The following is a 22,813-nucleotide window of genomic DNA, read 5'->3' as shown; positions in this document are numbered from 1 at the left end:
TTTTGAACTTGGCATGTTTAGGATGTATTCAGAAATCTACACTGATTTCTACATTTAAAATGTTTAGCTGGCACTCGAATTAATGTAGAATTAAGCTTCTAATACTAACATGTTCTGTATAACGTTTACAATATCTGGACAACTTGTGGACAAAAAAAAAAGCATTACATTTCTCCCCCTTCAAGATGGAAGAGCTGCTTCAGCAAGCAAGCCTGCGTAAATCAGTCTATCAATGCTACACATCATCCCCAAAGAGCGCATCATCTGCCAGATTTACATCACCAAGGTAGCAGTGCTCAGCTAAGCAGTAAGATCAATGAGCACAGATACCATCTCACTCGTTTTAATTAAAGAGTTTCCTTATGCCTATATATTAGCTGGATTCATATTCATTTAATGTAAAATATATTTGCTTTGGACTTTGTTAAAAATAAGTCTGTTTTTTAATGTATTAACCATATTTAGAGCTCTGTTTTCAGGGGTTTTGGCAACAATATTTCCCCCAAAAAAACAAAGGTAACATCTTAAATTGCATGGAAGCCTATTTTGTAAAAATAAAAATAAATAAACATTCATTCCATATTTGATCATTGATCTTTTATTCTTTATTACTCAAAATGATGATACGTCTCGTCTGTGCTCTAAGTGGTTGGAATACAATGTTTCAGAGGTTTAGTAAGGGTTTTTAAAATAATTTTAAAGTGGGTAAGTGAGGATTTACAGTATGTTATAAAAGCTGTTATTGTTAAAGAAAGTCACCTGCTTTCTTTTAAAAAACAATCACTATATTAACCGGTTATTTCAAGACAAATATTCCCTTTTCCATCATAAGAGGACATGTGAGAAAATAGACAGTTTCACATGCTGCTGTATTATCTCAAGTTTTGTGACTTTGACCTTCCTGACACAATAAACAAGAGGTAGGTGTGGATATTGCTATCCAGAAAGTCCTGTCAGTCACGTGTGTGTATGTTCATCCTTTTGCCACTGTAAACGTTGCGTGGGTCAAGAACGGAGAAGTTTACTCTAAACATCACCATAGGTAAGACAAAGGGACAAAACATCAACACAGGAACTGCCCCCAAAAACATTACTTTCTGCTTACCTATTATTTACTTGCTAACCTCTGATGCTACCTGCTCATCCAATGCTAGCAGCTGATACGCAAATATTAATTTAAAAACTGAAAAAGACAAAACTACCTGTTAAGTCTACTGGCAACACTCATGTTTGCAAATTGACCTTCTAAGATTAGCATTCTCCTCACTAGCTATAGTACCGTTAGCTGGAAAGTATGATAATGTTTAATAATACAGTAGGCTATAAAAGGTTCATTTCTAGCTAAAAGTAATATAGCTAGAAATGTTAGCTTCCAATGCACTTCCTAGCTTTCTAGCTTGAGATTTAAAGGTTATCAAATGAGTTGTTTAAACTGGGAATACAGCCCGCAGAACCTGCTAATTTATTATCAATTATGTCTGAAGTTGCTTATTTATTGAATGCAGGTGAAATGATACTAGAATTCTAAACAACTTATAACCTGGAACACAGCAGCGACACATTTTAGCATAATTTGTGATCCCAATCAATGTTTTTGTACAATATACAAAAATTGGCACTATGTGAATACATTGAATCACGTATAGCTATCCAAAAGATAGTCGTATATAATAATGGTAGTTTGTGTTGTATAGTGAGCTTTCAGAACACTTAGTGGTAGATTTTAGTTTAAACCTCTTAATAGAGCAAGTTGAGCTTTGAGCCTGTTTCCAATCTTTATGCAAAGCTAAGCTCAGTAGCCATTGGCTTCTTGGACAGATTCAACATACAGTCTTGTGGCATATTTCCCTTGTGTTAATGCTTTACTTTAGAGACAACTGTATACTCTCCCATAAAAAATGAAAGACTACTTTTATTGAAGAATATGAATAATAATTCAAGTAAAATCGATTATTTTATATAGGCCTTAAAAACAGGGCAGAAACCCAGACTCGTTGTAAAAAGAATAAAAATAAGCCATGTCTCCACCTTGAACCTGCGATGGTTGACTTGAGACAAACCTGTCATGCATCTTTCTGATGGGGCCCAGCATGAATACACGTTATTTACAGTTGATGCTTCAGAGATCAGCCCTGCAGAGGAGAGCAAAAATACCCCACCCTCTGACTGCTAATAGGAAAAAACAGGTGCTATAGAGGACTGTCTACATATTTACGATCGGATATCATGTTGTACAAAAGAGTGTATCTTTCTCTGACAAGAGTTTTTGCACAAAGGGAGGATGTTTATAAAAATAATTCAAAACTATGCAATCCCTCTTTAACTGGGCGGGTTATAACCTTGTTTAACCTTACCAGTTTAGAATCCAACACAATGTGTTTACGGGATGTCCCACGAGATATCTTCTTTCTCCAGTTTGACACAAAGTTTCAACTGTCCTTTATTATGAGTATCAGTTTATGAAACTGTGATGCTTTACACTCATACAGAATAGTTGGGGGGGGGGGGGGGGATAAATTACCACTTAGCAATAGTGGTGTTGAAGCTATTCTCTTATGTTTGTCTGTATGAACATTTCAGATCATTAAAGAAATAAGTCAAGTTCATTTCAAGTACACTAGTGGAGGGAGTGACGGTGGGAGTGTCCTCACAATAAAGCAAACACCCTTCTCTGTTCATCTTCACTTGTGCTTGAGATGCTCAAGGCCTTTAAAGAACACTAGAGAATTTTATTTTAACCAAAAACAATGGGCTGCGTTCAAAGCTTCAGGGAAATGTGCGACCGTACAAAAAACACAAACGTCCGTCTGAGTCTTCCAGCGGTTTGCTTCGTTTGGCAAACAGCCATGATCATCTTGTTTGGGGTGTTTGTTCGTTACAACAAGGAATCAGATCCACACTGGATAGAGGAGAGGAAAATTAACAATATATCAAGTGACATTGAGAATGACTTCTACTTCAGATATCCAAGTAAGTAACTTTGTATTTCTTTTAACAATTGTTTCACTAATATACTTAAGTTTCAACTTTCTTTAATACATAACATCTCAAAACATTTTTCTCCTTTCATGAATGTGTGGACTGTTATTATGAGTTTTAATTGCATTATAATACATTTCTTCTTGAATAAACTAATTGATGATAATTCTAAGGCTGTGCTGATCTATCAGATGCTGCAGGATCACTCACAGGTGCACATTTCCCCTGACGCTCAGATTGTTCTCTCTTGATTCATTTGAGCTGAAATACCTTTCCTCTTTTTGTGGATGGAATTTGTTTATTGTAACCATATCTATTGATTGCTTGTATATTTGGTGTGTGCATGTGATTGTATTGTATGGGTGTGGCTGTAGTGAACTCTTCGCTCAACAGTCAGTGTCATGAAGCCATCTCACATCTCACATCTGGTGTTGGATATCAGAAGATCAAATGTATGTGCTGACACAGTTTGCTCTCAGGAGACTAATAAGACATCATGCTAACGTCACGGTACACAGTTTTCTAACACTAAGCCCACTGTCTGTATTGTCAAGATACAGCCTGACATGTCCGATGCATTTTTTTCTTTGTTCGGCTGTAAACATTACACCGTGTTTGATGGAAATTATTCATGAAGCTATTGTTTCCCTGAGGTGGCCCAAACAATTCCAGTGTTGCGTTGAAAAGGGATACTTTATTGTTTATGCTGGTATGTCCACATACTGTTGTTTAGTGGTTATAGTAGACAGTGACTGTCCCACAAAGTAGAGACACCTTATTGAATGGTTTCAAATGTGTTTATTACCAACAATAAAAATAAGCTCTGTGCATTTTATGTTCAAAGTACCGGTAGTTATGTTTATTAGAATGGAGCTTGAAGATTAATTTGTGATCTTGCAAAAAAAAAAAAAATTCAGCACAATCTTACTTAAGCTTTCAATCAAATCTCATTGATATCCATGTAAGATATAGTTGCTGTCATTTACCATTGAGCCATTAATCTTGATTATGTAATTTTTTCCTTCTCGTTCTAGTATTTTAATTTTGCATTACAATGGATGCATATCATGTTTTTTTCTTGTCTCTTTGGATTTTTTAAGCTAATACATTTCAGATAAATGTCTAATATCAACATTTCTGAAGGTAATTTATTTTAGTGATGTCCTTGTCATCACCATGAGATTCCTCTCTCTGATCTAATATGCCCCTCACGTGGCCCTTGCACAGTGGTGACTTCATGTTGTCAAAGCAAACTGTCTGTATACAATGTCTCCACGTGCGTAGCATTCATGCAGAAGTACATGTAATTCATTTATACTCATCTTTACATAATGCTTTATAACAACCCTAATAACAATATTATGAAGTCACCATCAGATAAGATTAAAGTTGAATTACTTGGGGGGGGGAGTTGCCCAAAAAATAATAATGTTTATGTTTTTCTTTCCTTTAATCAGCTTTTTTTGACACAAACAACCAGAATGACCTCCAGCCAGTTGTAATAAGGATCACTGTTTACAGGAAGACTATGAAACTGACAGAGGAAGAGGGAAATATGTTTAGATCAAAAATATTTTCAAAGAAAGCATCAAACTAAAATCAAAACATTAACAGGTGCAGACCAATAATATCTCTGGACACCACAACCAGTCATTACATTGAGTATAGGTAGCTAATTCCAACATCTAGTTTCTATGCATAATGCACAGCTGCAGCTCACCTGTCAGTTATTGTATCAAACCTGAATTAGGGCAGGTGATAATCTTACTGAAGTGGGACCAGAAACATTTGCCAAATAAAACACGAGCTAACAGCTGTGTCTGCTTCCCAGAGTATTATCCATACTGTATGCTGTAAGTGTTGAGCATGCCAGCTCTGTACAGAAAAGGGCCAACGATTGAATAACAACACAGTCTTTTCTTTTCATTGTTCCAGCTCCAGTCATCCTCCTTACTTCTCCCTTTATCTGTTTTTGCCCTATAGGTTTCCAGGACGTCCATGTGATGATCTTTGTTGGATTTGGCTTCCTGATGACATTTCTGAAGCGGTACAGTTTCGGTGCCGTGGGTTTCAATTTCCTTATTGCAGCTTTTGGCCTCCAGTGGGCGCTGCTAATGCAAGGCTGGTTCCACTCCCTTGACGATGATGGAAAGATCAGAATAGGAATTGAAAAGTAATTTTGAGGTTTTTCTCAAGTTCTCAATGTATTTATCATGAGGTGACAGTGCTTAAGTGCAACCAAGTCACAGTGTGTATATAATAGTTGTACTTCTGTGTGTTTCTGTAAGAGAGTGAGATAAGATTTACAGTTTATTATTGTTTAAGTGATGGTATGATGGTTCTTGTTCAGGTGCTTCTTTATAATTCCCTGAATCTTAACTGTTTTTGTTTCAGCCTGATCAATGCTGACTTCTGTGTGGCAGGCTGTTTGATCGCCTATGGCGCAGTGCTCGGTAAAGTCAGTCCAGTCCAGCTAATGGTTCTTACTCTGTTTGGGATCACGTTGTTCGCTGTGGAGGAGTATATCATTATTGATCTCATTCATGTGGGTTGAATTTTTTTTCTCCTTTTATACAATTAATGAATATATCCAGCTCTAGGTTTAAAACAGAACATAACACCCCACAAAACACACAGACTGTAGGTTAGATTTAGTACTAGATGTGTTGAACCTCAATCAGCAAGAAGCTGTGACATTCAGCAACTTTCTGTCTGAAAAACCGTGCCTCCTCTTAAGGAGTAACCACGGCAAAGTTTATTCAAATGATGAGATGGATCTAGGTCTGGAAGTCACATCTTTTGGTATCCAGGATCAGCAAATCCATTTAAATGTTGTAAAGAATTTAAAACAATAATGGATTCAATAAATCTCATCCAGATGGGATAGCAGAAGAGGAGTCAGTTTAATGGTCTGCATTTGAAGAGACAGAAAATAAAACATTGTGGCCAAAGTCAGTTCACAATACTTTTGAAGTGCAAGTGATAAACCTCCCGCCAAGAACACATTTTCTCTAATGCTATTACTCTTAATGCTTATGTTTCTTTATCTTTCCTAAAGGCCAGAGATGCCGGAGGATCTATGGTGATCCACACGTTTGGAGCTTATTATGGTCTTGCCATCTCGTGGATGCTGTATCGACCAAGCCTGGACCAGAGCAGTCGTCTGCAGGTCTCCGTGTACCACTCAGATGTTTTTGCTATGATTGGTGATTATGATTCAATTACATATCCATTCTTTACACTTTCACAGTTACTTTAATTCTGGAAGAGCTGCTCGATTTTTTAAGTCCACCCTGCTTTCTGCATACAGGCACCCTCTTCCTGTGGATGTTCTGGCCCAGTTTCAACTCAGCCATCGCAGACCACGGCGATGGGCAGCACAGAGCAGCCATAAACACCTACCTCTCTTTGGCTTCAACTGTGCTCACCACTGTGGCCATCTCCAGCCTGTTTCAGAAGCACGGGAAACTAGACATGGTAACGGCCAGCACCGTTTGTTTTTACACATTATCCAGTAAACACAAACAGTTACATCAATTATATTTCTGTCATTAACGGATGCATTTATTTTTCTACACTTGTTGCTCAGGTTCATATCCAGAACTCCACTCTTGCTGGAGGTGTTGCAGTAGGAACTGCAGCAGAGTTCATGCTAATGCCCTACGGGTCTCTGATTGTAGGATTCTGCTGTGGCATCATCTCCACACTCGGCTATATCTACCTCTCAGTAAGCCATTGAGTTCTTATGAGATGAACGTTAGGATGCATCAGTCAACCAAAGAAATAAGCTATAAAAATTGACCTATTCAAGGAAACATAAAAGAAGAAAATACTTTCAATATACATTTTCTATTTGCTAACTAATTATTTTTCTCTACATTTAAGTTTGGTGATTTAGAGTTAATTTGATAGATAACTTATTGAGCACAGGAGGTGTTACTGCCACTACTTTATCAATACTTAAACTTTTTCTTAAATCAGCTGTTTTTCACAATCCATGTATCTTAGCATGAAGTCAAATTGTGCAGCTAAGACTTCTTTATAAATCATGTCTCTTCCAGCCATTCATGGAGAAGTATTTAAAGATCCAGGACACATGTGGGATCCATAACCTGCATGCCATTCCCGGTGTCATAGGTGGCATTGTGGGGGCCATTACTGCTGCAGCTGCATCTGCATCAGTTTATGGAAAAGAAGGGTGAGTGGCCCCCGCTTACAAATAGGAGAGAGCAGGATCATAAAAACAATGTGGTGATAGTACATATTAACGTCAACTTTTATAAGGTTCTTTCTTTTTGCGTTAAAGGCTGATAAACACCTTTGACTTCGAGGGTGATTTCGAAAACACGGCTCCCACTCGGCAGGGGGGTCTACAGGCTGCAGCACTCTGTGTGGCAATCTGCTTCGGTGTAGGTGGAGGCATCATTGTCGGTAAGGGAATAACCACTGAAACTGTCATTTAGCTGGATCATAAACGTGGCAACAAACAGATGCTTATAGGTCTTACACAATGTTTGTAGCTTATGTAAACATACTTGACAGATTACTGAGTGTGTTACAATAATGACTTTATTTGTGTTCTTCTCAGGTTGTATTTTAAGATTACCTATCTGGGGAGATCCTGCAGATGACAGTTGTTTTGATGATGAGCACTACTGGGAGGTGAGAGATGATTATTTAAAGAAACGAGAGGTTTCCAATTTCAAACAGGAACATTGATAGAGACTGTCAATTTAGTGTGTAGATTATTATTACAGAAAATGTAAACTTGTACAAAATGAAAAACTAGAAATCTCAAGATTGCATTTTTAAAAATGATTTCAATTGACTTTTCATAACATTTGAAATGTTTCTTTTTGTTAAAATGTTGTGTATTGAGTAAGTTTAGAGACACATCATGCCAAAACCCTGACCATGAATAATCTGCAGCGTCAGTCAGCTTTTATTCAAACCTGCTGACTCGAGGCACTTCTGTTCGTCAGCAAGTTCAGCCACAATGCATTACAGGAGATAGTCAAAGGGTCTTATGTTTACATAAATATTCATCCTGGCTGTGATTTACAGTTTGTTGTGCTATTCCTGTTCTGCGACATTTGACTATTATGTGTTCCTTTCCAGTTCGACCGTTTTTCCATTGTTTTGTTTTTTAAACTAAGTGAGCTGTGTCAGTCCTCTATTTACAGAATTTCAGTTCATAATTTTCCATGTTATGACCTTGACAAGCGTGTTTTGCTATGACAAGATCATTATGTCTAATTTTTCACAGCTTCCTGACGATGAAGAGAGCGAACTACCAGTCCTTCATTACAACAACCACATGCTGAACCAAGAAATGTAAGTGTCCCTTACTTCATCAGACAACACTGTTTCTAGAGACACGCTGTTCTCCTTACACAACGCATGATGCAGGCATGGTGCCTTTGTTGCTGTGACATGTGATTCATTCAGTGTCCTCTTGGTGGCAGCATATACAAACTTCCCAAGCTGCATGTGACTCAGTGTTATTCCTGCCCTTTGTTGGGAATTTCTGTTCATAGTGTGTGAACACATATGGCCAGGTTGTATCTGCAGACAGCATGGCACCTCTGCTGTCACTCTGTGAGGGCTACATTATGATATGCTGATGCTGACCCTGAGCTAAGTGAGTCCACATGAGGCTCACCTGTGCTGTTTGCTGATTTTCACAGCACAGCTCCGCATGTGCTGCTCTTCAAAGTCACCTTGATGTTTGGTCACATTAGTAATGTTGACTTGAAATGGAGATGATTCTATCAATAGAAAAGAACTGTAGCGTGGCTCTATAAGATTTCAAGCCAAATGTCCGATTATGCACAAACAACATTTATCCAAATGTTAACGCTAATCTGAATCTATTAAAATATACATTTTTTCGGAACAATACTGTGAAATCTGTTTACTTAAAGTGTTTTAATGGTTAAGTATTATTTGGCATGCACAATGATTTTTATTTTTATTTTTTCATTGCAGAGCTCAGACCAATTTCAACATGGATCAGAAGTGACACCAGGCCTTCATCCTGAGCGGCCTGCATCACACATGGCCCATTACTTCTTTCTTCTCTGCTGCTGGACAGAATTATTCACGTGTTATAATTATTATTTTCACCCAATAACTAAACTGTTATTTAATTACGGTTCATGTCTTAAAATGGGTTAGTTGGCCTTTAATTAGGTCCCAAAATCGAATTCTGTTTTTCTTTTACCTGAAAGAATCAACTGATATTAAGATAAAAAATTATATAAAACATAAAATGCAATAATCCAGATACTAGTATAATTATTTCCCTAATTTCAAAAATGAGAAGATGGTAAACGTAACTAATTTTTTTCTTTTAAAAATAGATGAATATGTCTTAACAACACCTTTTTTAAAAAGACAAAAACATGTCAGCACGTTTGATCCAAATGATTGAAAACCATGTAAAACAATGTGTTTGTATAGTTTGTTGTACATCCTAAGTTGCACTTTAGGGACTTTCTGCAGGGGCTTTCACATCTTAGTTTTTCCTTATTTTTAATGTTTTTTCCCCCTTATCTGTTGTATCAAACTGCCAGTTAAATATGAAAAGAAAAGTTGGATTTTAATGCTGTGGATTTCATTTTTTTGTTGATATTATGTAAAATTTATACGTCTTTGTTGTTGTGTTTTGGCTTGTTTGTACCTGCCCTTGTAGTGCCAATAGATGCTTTAAAACAAAATGAGTGAATTCATTTTTCTTTTAAGCAAACAATGAATGAGTTTGTCAACACCTGACATTTGTACATTTAGAAATTGTAAGCATCGGTACACTTATGTCATGCTGTAAATTTAATTTCAATTTTGAGAATTCAAAAAGAGAATTAATAAACACTTATTTCGACTTATAACTGTGTCATATGGGTTGTGCCCACTTTTTACAAATGTCACAAATCGAGCATTTTTTGTGCAACACTGAATATCTCTGAGCACTTGTAGAAAATAGTGGATTAATAAGATTTAACAATATTTATCACCCAAAGAAAAAGCCTCAGATCCCACGTGTTCTTCATAGTCCCATCTATGAACCCTTCAGAGCTTCCTCGCCAGTGGGGTCAGACTGAGGGCAAATGTCAAACTCCCTTATTGCTCTCTTGGGACATTGTGGTGACCAACAACAAACCAGCCTCTTCATGTCCTCGGGTCAAAGGGAAGATAAAGTGCAAGGTCAATAACAGGGCTCAACACATACACTGGAGTCAATCATTTTAAAAAGGTTGATTGAGAGTTTTCCTGTGGATTCATACACTGATCAGTGGTGCCATTTATTTTGCAATTTGTTGGGTAGAATCATCATGAGGCGATCCATTCAGAAAGAAACAAAATATTGCAACCCTAACGCCTAGTTAACCTGATGCTCATCCATAAATGTGCAGTTTATTTCTGTATCTGACAAACAGGCCTTCTGTCCATTCGCTGTGATTTCCATGTCCTGCCTGTGTGCTTGTCCTGTTCCTTTGGTCGAAGGCGCCAGCAGCAGTTTACGGTGGGAGTGTGAACGATTCCCACACATGAGTAGCAGCGAGGAATCCATCTCCTCGTCCCGTCCCCTAGCTAACAAAGGCAGGCTTAGTACTGTTTTCTTTTGTCATCAGTAACGTGTTTGAGTAAAGGAGGTAATGGTGCCACAAGTGCTCCAATTAAAAGAGATGCAGCCCTGCTGGGAAGAAAGGCTGCCCCATTGCCCTCAATACCCCCTTCCTCCTCCCCAATACATACACACGTATACACCCCACACAAACCGGGCCTCTTCTCATGCTACCCCCATGCAGTTCCCGCCCAACTCTGCTCATGTTTATTCATTAGCTGCTTAAAGGGCAAATGCAGAGGCCTGTTCAAACTAGATCGTACTTATTTATTAATGATGCCTGGCTGTCCTCTCCAAGTTTGAGGGAGCCAAGCCTTATGGCGGCCATGTCTGAAGATTTCATTCTCCGATACTGCAGAGATGCTGACCACATATGTGACTTCCACAAACTGTACAGGGAGAGGGGGGTCCAGAAGAGGTGAGAAGGAGAAACTTCAGGAGGCAAGGGGGCATGAAAAGGGGGAGGGACAGGCAGAGAATGAGGCCTCACTTTCATTGCTGATGACTGACTGCCTGCCATCCGGGCTCAATCATGATCTTTGATTGACAGGTCGAGGGTGGGAAAGAAGGGTGTAGGACCAGAGTATATAATAGGAGCTGCACAAAACATACTCCCATACAGGGGGCTGCAGAGACGCTCATTAATGATAAAGAACATACCAGGAAAAGCATGTTTTCTCTGCATGCCAGAGTTGTTGTTTGTAGGTTGAGATTAGTTTGTAATCTTCTACTCATGGTGATTTAAAGTGGACAGAACACTACAGGGCTAAGTCCAACGTGGGAGGTCGAGTTAGAGCAACTGGGGATGGCTATTTGGCTTTTTATTCCTATTATTCCAAGAAAACAATGTGATATGAGCAACTGCTATTATGTTGCCTGCCAGTTTTTTCATTAGACTGTATTAATCTTTACAGATATGTGTCAGTCACTGCAGTAAAACACCTCTGAATTCACTTTACAGTGCGGAAGATTTACCGCACTTAGAGAGGCGTTCAGGATCCATGTTCACTCCCTCATAAAGAGAGCAGTAAAATCCCCCATTGAAAGCGACCACAAGTCCATAGAACTGTTCATAAACGAGTCAAGCACTTACTCCTCTATTCTCTTTTCACTTTCTTCACATACAGCTGCAGTTTCCAGCAAAGGTTACATCTCAGCAGATGAAAACTCCCCTTTCCGACCATTTAGATCCATTTTTTATACCTGGTGCAGGGCCTTATCGAGCGCCTGAATTTCCCACTATCAGTCTTGTGCATATTTTTCTGTGCAGTTCTGAGGTTCTTGTACTCCGCAACATGTCAGAGGATAATATTGTACTTTCGTCTGCACTTCATGAATTTGACTGATGAAGTTGCAAGAAAGGGTGAACTCATTGTCCTGTGGGTACCCCTCATCATATTTTAACTACTGGGACCTTTTTTACACTGAACTTGGTGTTTAATGATTATAAATCATGTGGTCTTCTGACAAACTGGTGACATAAAACACAGCATAGGGTGACTTATAAAAAAGCGATTGGGGGGAAGATTCCTTTCTGAACAATTACTTTAGTTGTATGCTGTATTTGTTTGACAGGTGATCTTTTCCTATATGCTCAGGTTGTAAGGTGCTCCCTGGCCAATTTGCTTTCTATATTTTGCATACATATGCAGTAACTGAGGGTGAGCTGCTACCTTATTTTAAGTAAGTTTCTGCCATAAAAGAAAGTCCCTAAAACCAACCCACCCGTACATTTCCCATCTATGTTAACTGAGCTCTACTGAACCGTCTGTTCCCTGTTCCTGCAGAGATTTTCTTCTTTCTGAACTTTCACTTTTCTGCAGAACAACTTCCTGAACGTTTGAAATTAAAGGTAGATTTGGCAAATTCAACTTTTGATTGACTAAGCTCTTGAACATTTGACTCTTATTCAAAGGTATTTTTTTGTATTTTGTAGGCCTATTTAGCTAAGTAAATGTTCAGAGTACTTCCAACACTGCCCCTCACTTTTTCACCTCTGTGATCAACCTGCCAATGAAGCCCCAAGCTCTGCCCACCCCAGGTATCCACAGGCCTCCCCACACCACTGACTGTCCACAGAGGCTGCTTAAGTGTCCCTATCGGACCACAGTGGAGAGGAACAGCAGATTATCCATGATCCTATCCGCTCACCGCTAGCCCCTTCATACGCTCCGTTACACCAGCATTTAAAAGGAGGAGGGGACGCCATTCAGGCCCCTGATATGAATCCCAGACGTAGGGACAAGAACAGAGCTTTCACCCCCAGTTACAGAAAAAAAGACCCCTTTCTGGCACCCTCTAATTCTGGTTGCTACGGGCTTCTGGGTTCAATGGCGGACTCCCGTTGTGAAGGGACAAAGCCCCTCAGTCACACGGCCATGGTTGCTAAGGGAGGCAGAATGTATGGGGAGGGACAGGCTGCCGTTGTCTCAGACGAAATGTCTCTCTTAAGGCGACCAAGATCTGGTGATTGACAGGTGGCTACACGCTCCACTGCGGATCACCCGGGAGGTCTGGGGAGGCCTTATATCTGTGACCGGTGTGTGTGTGAGCATGTGTGGAGAAGATTGTGTATGTGTATAAGGCAGGATATTTGGGTTGTTACAGAGAACAGACAGTTTGGGGCAAATTGAATCAAATATCTGCCATTGTACAAATGGGGAGCTAATTATTACCTGTAGAGGGAGCTGTTTCTGCTTCTAGAAGATGTTCAATCACCCGTTTATTATCCACTATTCTGGTGTCATTGCATTAAGTATGCAGCTGGCAATGGTCCTTAAATTCAAACTCCATCCTTTAGCCAAACTCTGATTTAGAATATGCTTTTCTTTACTTGGATGTTCAAGCTTCACAGAGCAGATCTTTTTTTACTGCAGAGTTTGACACCAGAGGACTTTTTTCACCTGTATCCTGGGGAAAAGGTGCTCTCTGCTGACCTCAAATCTAAAATGAGCATTATCCTGCCATTAAAACCAGTTTGAAAGTCGATCATCTTATGAATATGAGACCTGGTAACCCTTGTTTTCTATGACAGAATATTACTAATAATTCTATATTTACACAAGTGTCTGGAGGTCACTAAATCTTGATCATGTTTTCTTTAAGTAAACGTTGAAAGGAGTTGGGAGTGGAAATGACTCGTTGGTGGAACTGCTAATGAGTAATAGAAATATGACGGGAGCTCCAAAGTGGACAACTTTCTGTACGGGGTCAAACGTTAAAATGACAGCGTTTTCTAGATCAGATTTAGTGGATTACAGACTTTATTAAATATTGTCAAATCTAAGAAAATTTAAGTCAATGGAAAGATAACACCATGAAAAAAACAAACTTTAAAAATACTGAAATAAGAGCACACTTTAAATAAAAAATTCAAGAGACCAGTACCCTGTGCTGCAAGTTAGCTCTACCTGACATCGTCTTGTACAGAATGTGTGGAACTGCATGGATGGATATTAAGAAAAATCATTGAAGAGAACTACACAATGAATCCATCTATTGAATTTATTTTAAAAGGTAATATGTGTACAAAAGGGGTGTAAACGAGTTAATATACAGTTATGCATATGTTGTCGGATGATAATAAGGTATTATGTACACTGATTTAAACTAATGGTTTGAAAGTGAAAGAAAAGAATGAAGATAAGTAAAAGAAAAGCTTCTCTGTCACAGGTATAACTAAAAGCTTTTGTGTAAGTTAAACAGAAAGCAGACTACAAATTAAGAGGATATAATAAAAACTGTAGAGTTAGAAATATTCAGAGGTTTCTTTCTCCTGCTCAAGCCTGAGAACCATTAGCCCGCCGATCTCTAGACATCAGCGGGCCCCTGTGTCCCCCCTCCAGGGCCACGGAGGTGAGTGGGAACAGACAGGGTAGGATGTGGGGATCTGAAGGGGTTCACACACGACACCATCCTCCCCTCACATAGACGTCTGGGACTGTCTGGCTTCTGCACTCCCAGACAGGGGAGCCCTTCCACCCGTCAGATGCTGCACACGCCCATCCCCATCCCCCTTCCCCTTGACCTTGACTCTCTGTCACCGTGGCCCTCCAGACAGTCTGGGGTCACAGGTTAACACAGCAGCCACACATCAGATACGGTTCAAGTCCCCTGTGTCCATATGAATGCTGAATGGTAAATCACCCTAAAATCAGCCTGTTGGAATGTGGCTTTGAATTCCTGCAGAGACAGACCCACAGACCTCAGGGACACAGAAGTCATGATGACGAAAATCAAAACTCATTCATTTGATTGCATTTATTATTATTCTATCTTTCTTGGTACGCATGATGGCTGTCTTCAAAATAATAAAAATGTGTCTGAAATTATCTCATATTTGTATTTCAAAATTGGTTCAAAATGTTCACATAATTTATCAATTCCTAAAATGAATCAGATTTCAGTCACAGTAATTCCATGCAGTCGTGCTACATTTGACCTCTTACCTTTGACTGCTGACTCACAGCCTCGCAGCCAATCACAGCCAAGATTTATCAGCATGCCTTGGTAATGGCATACCAGTGAGAGAAGGGAATACTGCATCCTCGTGTAGCTTTTTGAAAGATGCAAACCCACACAGAGAGGAGCTCTGTTGATGAGCCCCCTCCACGCCTCATGTGAGCATGCGCACAGAGTTACAGCGTCTCAATATGGACTCTCATCTCTTTCTCTTACATCACATCATTGGCTTTATTCCCTGCTGCCTCTAAACCACCTTTTACAGACATGCACTTATTTTATTTTTATCAGAATATTTCTTAAACTGTCAATTTTACATCTGCATCAGTCTCCTTCTGCTAACATTGAATTTTTTCAATCATTCTGTTTTTTTTTTTTAAGCATTTAACTTCCTTATAAGCAAACACATGGTTTTTTAACCTTTGCTGTCAGGAGTGTGAGGAGTGCAACACCAAATGACAATACAAAGCCAGATGTTTCTACACAGTTGACATGATTTGCAAATAATAACAAAGATGACAAGAAGCTAAATAACAATCACTCAAAGCTTCCTCTGGTCACTTACACAATTAGGAAAGTCACTACGTGTAGTACAAACCACACAATCACTGTGTTCTTACCAAGTTTGCTTGCATTTGCATCATCTGTCAAGTATCATCTCACCTGTATGTAGCCCCTAATCTTGCAGCCTCTGTATGTGAAATCAGATCTTTTTAAAATCTTTTTTGACATACAAGGCAGTATGTTGTTGTTTTTTTATATATATGAAAGGTAAGTGTTGCTGCTATTTTTAAAGTTTCTCCTAAAAAATGTAATTCTTGTCTGAAGACAAACCTGATTAAATAAAGGTTGAATAACAATGATGTGCACTTTCTATGTTAAATGATGAAGTCTAGATGACAATGTAGCCTATACATGTTATTGTTTTATTTTATGTCCAAGCCCACAAAAGATATAAAGGTAGAACAACAAGTTCATAAGTTAAGCTTTACTGGGCTTAAGTCAAATAAAATGTAATCACTATAAATCTTACATTTGGCTAAAAAATTTTTTTTTAAAAACCCAAAACATTTTTATTTACAAATGTGAGAGTTAATTGATTGATCCTTTACGGAGAATTCGAATTTCTAATTTTTGAATGTGCTTTAACATTGACTTTCAGCGTGCCAGAGTTTGTAGGCAACTATATCTGGTTTAAGCTCATTTAGCCAAGACGCACGAGTCAGAATTTAAACATCTATAGGCCTATCTAAAGATGTTTTTTCTCCTTAAAACGGATATTAGGCCTACTAAAATAAAAGCGTGAAGTCTGTGGGCGTTTTTTTTTTTTTTTAATAGTTGTTAGATTTTTGTGTAGACTATAGAATAATAAATATTATTTCATTATAACTACACAGAGGTAAATAAGGACACAGACTTCAGAACACTATCAACCATAGAGAAAACACATTTTGTGTTCCCTATTCCCGGACTTTTTGCTATCTGGGACTGATAGCAGTCCAAATCAGTTTATTAAATCATTCTGGCCTCAACCCGTGTCTTAGTAGGCTACTTCATGTTAACACACAAGCCCACAAGGCCGCTGTTTTGTGCCATGTGGCCTGTGAATTATGTAGTGTTCTTTAAATGGCTGCAGCATGGCTGAAGAGCCAAATACACATTTCTCACTTTGGGACTAATAATAAGATTATCTTGAATCTAGAAGAAGATGTAGGGTAAACTACAAAGAGGTGGTACAAGTTTGCTCTCAGTTCAACTACAGCACATTAGTTTGTTTCCGTCATATTCAACTTGTACACGATCAGATAGCCTACACTGCTAAAAAATAAAAAAAAATATAAACATTAGGCCTACGTTAATGCTTTTCTAGAATGAAAAAGGAAAGATAAGCAAGAAAAAGAATAAGACCGAAAAGGTGTAGCTGAAGCTTATTTCATTACATGCCGGGCGCTGCACGCTGCTGCACTGACGCTGTTCCGTATCAAAGGAGGGTCTTTGTAAACACTAAAGTCGTAATTAAAGGGGATGAAATGAACATCCAATCAACTCAAAACACCACATACGATAAAATGAATTTCTACATTCAGAAATACATTGAGAGTAATCTTTTGCCTCATGTAGGCTATGTATTCAGTCCGACTAAAATAAAATACAATTAGCCTAACAATCACATGGAGTTTAACTTAGGCTATTTTGTTTCATCAAATGTGATAAAAAAACATCTGAAAGCCAAGTCAGGCCGATATTTAAACTTCGGAAATGAACACAAATATTAACACGATGAGACAGAGCTGTGATTTGACCGTCATCCTGGACAGCTTTTTGTGGTTTTGGGTGAGCTTTCTCTCCATATCGCTCCTCTTCAGGAGCTCATGTTGAGTGTGAGTTCTGTTCGGATCAGGATCAGTGTAGGCTCCTTGTTGGCGCTGTTCTTTCAGCACTACATCGGAGCTTCCTTTTGCTTTCACACCATCACAGAATTGGGCTATATAAAGTGTATATACCCCTAAATGACGAATCCTATAAATAAAAAATAGGAGTAGGCTACATAACAGTGTTGCTTATAGGTTTTCAGCATTATTTGTCATAAGAGTTTATTACATTTTTGCAGCTAAATCTGGATGTTTCCTCTAAAGTAGTATGTATTCTGTCAGTTGTTTGGCATACACATAGTAGTTGCGGATTAAGCATCAGCTCCTTATAGGAGGAACCAATTGATTATAAGAGACCCAGACTGTATGGAGGGAGAAGCCCCCTGTTGTTTCAAACCATCTCCTCCAACTTCCTAAAGCAAAGGGGCCCAGAGGCAGTGCTGTGTGGAGTGGGTGAGCCTGCAGTTCAGTACAAAACTCTGTAGCAGCAATGGTGTGTGTGAGGAGGAAGGACTTTTAGGAGACATTAAATCAGCCTGATTAGGAGTTTAGGCGAGGGCAGGGCTCAGGTCTGGATTGAAAGGATGCTGCGCGGCTCTTGAGTGATACTATTCACATCCTGGGAGAAAGGTCAGAGTCAGAGGAGTTCACTGGCCTCATCTCCATTCTTATGCTAAGGGATCATGCACACAGACCCATTCAGAGGCTGGAAAGGCATAAACAGCTTTCCCTCCAAAATGTTTGAATTCCTCGACTACAGTCCTGGAGTCCTCCCTCTCTGTTCCCCTTTCTTTAGAGGAGAAAAGTCAGTTTGGATCTGAGATTATTGGGCTGAAACTCTTCCAGCGTGGTTCATTAAATCGTGTTTCTCAGTCAAAATGATATTAGACTTTAGTACAAAAAAACTTTCTAAATTTGTCTAAATTTGTAAAGATTTGTTTGGTAAACTTAAGTAAAACAATTGTTTAAACATATATCTTATTTCCTTCTGTAAAAGCTTGTCAAGAGGTGAGCCTGCTGTTGTTTCTCCATTTTATTATCTGTTGTTCCAGTCATCTATTTCAACCTGTCTCATTATTTTAACTGGTCTCCAGGTTTTATTAACTTAGTCTGAATAGACTCCTTCATGCTTTTTCCAGTCCATCCATGTGTCCACTAGTCACTAGGGAATAGCAGGAAATAGCCACTTAATTAGCGGCCCTTGACCTTTTGCTCTGGCTCAGACTGCTTGTGACCTCAGCCTCCCTCCAGCCTGTTTATTGTCCTCTGGGGGGCTGTCCATACCGTGACCTCTTGACCCCCTGACCTGTAGGGACTTAAACAACAGGTCCCTGACCAGCTGACACTCATCAGAAAGCAATATTTTAACCCAGAAAAGCTGATTTAGGCAATTACCTCTGCAGGAAAAGGATACTGAAGATACTAAAGCTGACATGAAGCTCTTTAACATTTGTTTACAAACTTTTGTAGAGTTTTTAGTTTGCAGTAAACAGAGTATAACACTTTTTAATGATGGAAATCACAGCAGTGTAACCAGGTTTTTACAGAATCATTTGGGCTTTCGTTCCAGCCAACTTCTACACAGGCTGATTTCACTAATTGGTTTCCATTCATCCACAGAGGGGAACTAATCACAGAGATCAGCCGCTGTATGTTTAGATGGATTGAAAACATGCTGACTCCTGCATGGGCCTCTAAGACAAATCTCCATTGCTTCATGAAGCTGATTTTAGTGTTTATGTCAAATATAGTGTTGTTACATACTGTTTATACATGGGGTGATGGTTTTTAAATCTATTTTTGTTGTAGCTCTCTCACGTTAATTGTGAATATTCTTTATATATTTATAAGATACTACTCTTATTTTGGTTGTATATCATCATAAGCATCTTGTTTTCTGGATCTTGTTGTGCTTAATGTATTTGTTTTATCATATCATGCCATTTTTTGCCAAAAACATTTTTTAATGTCTCTTCCCAGAGCAGATTGAGATGCTTTTTTTTTCAAATTAATTTTAGGTGCAAATGAGACATTCTAAGAAAGCAGTGAATTATTGGGCTCAAATTAAAATACATGTTTACATTAAGTAGGTCAAACAGCTCACTGGAGGTTTTTTGTGGTCCATTTTAGGCTTATTTTAAATGTGATGAGGTTGAATTAACAGCTATCACAGTAGCATAACAGGTGAAGTAAAACAAAAATGATTTTAACATGAATGAACATTTATGTCACTAAAAAAATCAGGGTCATTACGTGTCACATTTGTATTGTCTAAACCTGTAGGCTACACGCTATTTAATGAACCTTTATTATTCTTTCAGTTTAACCAAGCTATTCGTTTTTAAAAAGAGAAAATTACTAAATTCCGGAGTTATTTTCAGTCGTAACTAACGGACCTGTCTGATTATTGTTTTGTTTGTTTCAACAAAGCCCTTAGAGAAAGAAATAATCCCTTGTTGACCCCGCGCGTGTCCATCTGTTGTTTGACTCCGGACACAGATCAGGCGGACACACTGATTGAGGTCCGACCATCCGACTGACACCCGGACGGCTTGTAATCCCTCAAAACCATCAAAACCCGATTAATCGCCCAAACTGAGCGCTGCATGGTGGGAAGTGATCCATTTAGATTTGGAGTAAACTTCAAATGGGAGTTTCATATCTGTTTAAATCCAGGTTACATTTATGATACACGTGTTTGTGCTTCGATAATGCCTTCAATTAAATAAATCCAGTGTTTGTATCTTTAAAAAAATATAACCCGTTTACCTTCATCTGGAGTAATTTAAATCGGCAACAAACGGAACGAACACTAAAGATATATTTTAATAGCAGGCAGGGTCATATTATCCACTGAATATTGTGACGAACTCCCCACAATGATTCATCACACGTTCCTGTCTGCTCCTCCTAATTAAAACTTAATGCGGGGTCACTCAAACCCTTTCTCACACGATCCTCACACACACACACACACACACACACACACACACACACACACACACATACACATACACACACACATTAGAAAGAGGCCCTGTAGGCTTTACTATTGAACCCACTGTCCTGTTTCGATTTCTTAATTTACATTCTTGCTCCTGAATATGATGGACCAAACACTACTAATATTGTTCCACTGAAAAAAGGAAAGAAACACAAACCATTCCGTTTGAAATATGTCAACAATAATGTAATAATCGAGAAAAAAAAGGTTATCAGTTTCCTACTAAATAAAACACCATACTGCTTAAAAACAAAACTGCAACACAGACATTAAGTTTTTTTTGTTTTTTTTTATTGCATGAAGTAGTCATTGACAGCAGTGAACTTTAAAAAATTTATCTTAAAATAGATAGATATGAATTCGGTTTAATCATTATGAACAAAACATTTTAATTAAAATATGTATAACCTATAAAGGCAAGAAAGGTAATTAGATTTAATTTGAAAAATATTACACTTGTATTAGAAATATCTAGTCACATATAACAGGATCTTTAAATTAAATAATTTATAAAAGTGTAGGTTATTATGCATTACAGGGTTACATAGTATCTTTTTTTCCGACAGTCCTTTAACATAAGATTTCTCTATCTGTGATTACTAATCAATCTCCCAGGTTTAAGCTCAAGTGACTCGTTTTGGCGAATCCGGTCCATGATCTCCTCGTGTCTCTTCCTTCAAGAGGGGCCTGCAGATCCTGTCCCATCCTGAGGAGAAATGAAGAGAACTGTTAGCATCACAAACAAACCTCCACAGCATGAGCTGCAATAAGATAACATTTCACAACTCAGGCTGTAAATAAAAGACAATTGAGAGGATTTTTTCACAGGACATGCTTTCCTATTGAACGTTAAAAAAGTAGATTAGAGGATCATTAATTTCTTGTCAAGACTCTGAAATTGAAAATTTAAACTTTAAAGCTTCCAAACCATGCAAAGTGTTAAGCGGTTAATAAAACCTATACATTAAAAACATGTATACTTAAAATAGAAGAAAGGACCACCGGTTAACACAGTACATAAAAAATACAAAGAGACCAAGGAGATTTAAGAACAAGTCCATATTAGCTGATAATTCCTGTGAAAAGCAGAGCTCTCTGATGGCTATGTTTTGGCGATACTGAGTTTGTTTTTGTGTGTGATTTCTTGGTTTTTGTACCTCACAAATTGCAGGCAGTGTTTCAGAAAAACAAACTTCCTTTTCATGCTATGTAAAAAAAAAAAGAGAGAAAAAAAAGGCCCCTGTGCTCTGCGTGTTGTTCTACTCTCCCATTTTCAGGCTGTATGCACGGAGGGATCTCAAGGCTTTTATCCCTGCGGGGAACCAGCCCAAACTCTTTCTCTGTCAATTTTCGCCCACTCCCCAATTCAGACGAGCCCCTTTCTCCCACCGAGCTCACAATGAAGGATTTGTCCCCATTCTCTTTGTGCACCTCTGACATCTTTTTTTGACTGCTCCCTCTCTGCAGACGGCATGCAGCGTATGCAAATACACGCTCTTTTCTTCCTCAGACCCCTCCCCTGAATGAATGCAGCCTTAAATGAGGACACACTTGCACACAGTTACAGAGGCGGCATGGAAACTAGCGTGTATTACAATCAGTGGATTTGCATGCCCTCACTGACATGCAGTCACTGAAACATAGAGCACTGACTATTTTGAAATCGACATAAAGAAAATATAGTTTACCGATATCACCGACTATTCTAACTGTCTGCGTGTGTAGTTCTTTTCATATGGATTAACATCAGGTGTAAAAGACTATTCAAAGGGTGGGCCCATTCATTTAGTTATTTTTCAAAAATATATGATTCCAAAAGAAAACAGGGTGCTCTGATGTCTAGTAAGAGCTTGAATTAGATATATATTCTCCTTTAAATAACCAATATGCTGGGGAAGCTCATGTGAAGCATATCGTTTCTAGAAAATATGCACAAGTGCATCAAATCCTCAAAGACTGTTACTTCCTCTAGAATTGGAAGGCCACTCTTCTTTTATTTATTCAGAGCTAGGACAATAGTCAATTTTGCGTTTTAGTGCTCTATAAAAGTTGATACAACACCTGTGCATTAGAGTAAATTTTTTTTAAAATCCTGCTGACTTAAATGTTAGCTGGGAAGTTTTTATTGTGGCCAAATTTAACGTATGTAACTAAGGGATGGAAACCACGATGAAGAGTGATGCTTCAGCCACAGTGATGGCATTTGATGTCTCAAAAGCCAATATTCTAGACACAAGCACACACACACACACACACACACACACACACACACACTGCTTTGACATAAGCGGAAACACTGGGAAGAAGAGTTCTAGTGCTGAGGGAGAAGCGTAGAGTGGTGATGAATTATAACGGTGTCTGATGAACAGAAAG

The 22,813-nt window shown here is 38.5% G+C and overlaps 1 protein-coding gene across 1 annotated transcript; it reads left to right on the top strand.

The window, feature by feature from the left end:
* Positions 1 to 2,677: 2,677 nt before the first annotated feature.
* On the top strand, positions 2,678 to 9,863 carry rhcgb (Rh family, C glycoprotein b). Its single transcript, XM_020642262.2, has 11 exons — positions 2,678 to 2,970; positions 4,963 to 5,152; positions 5,374 to 5,524; positions 6,038 to 6,185; positions 6,290 to 6,456; positions 6,569 to 6,706; positions 7,041 to 7,177; positions 7,286 to 7,410; positions 7,568 to 7,641; positions 8,246 to 8,313; positions 8,968 to 9,863. The coding sequence occupies exons 1-11, from the start codon at positions 2,748 to 2,750 to the stop codon at positions 8,999 to 9,001; spliced, it is 1,455 nt and encodes a 484-aa protein (XP_020497918.1). The 5' UTR covers positions 2,678 to 2,747; the 3' UTR covers positions 9,002 to 9,863.
* The last annotated feature ends 12,950 nt before the right edge of the window (positions 9,864 to 22,813 follow it).

The sequence above is a fragment of the Labrus bergylta genome, chromosome 7 (genome assembly GCF_963930695.1).
Source record: "Labrus bergylta chromosome 7, fLabBer1.1, whole genome shotgun sequence".
In the NCBI taxonomy this organism is placed as follows: domain Eukaryota; kingdom Metazoa; phylum Chordata; class Actinopteri; order Labriformes; family Labridae; genus Labrus; species Labrus bergylta.
This window is presented reverse-complemented; position numbering and strand designations above follow the sequence as displayed.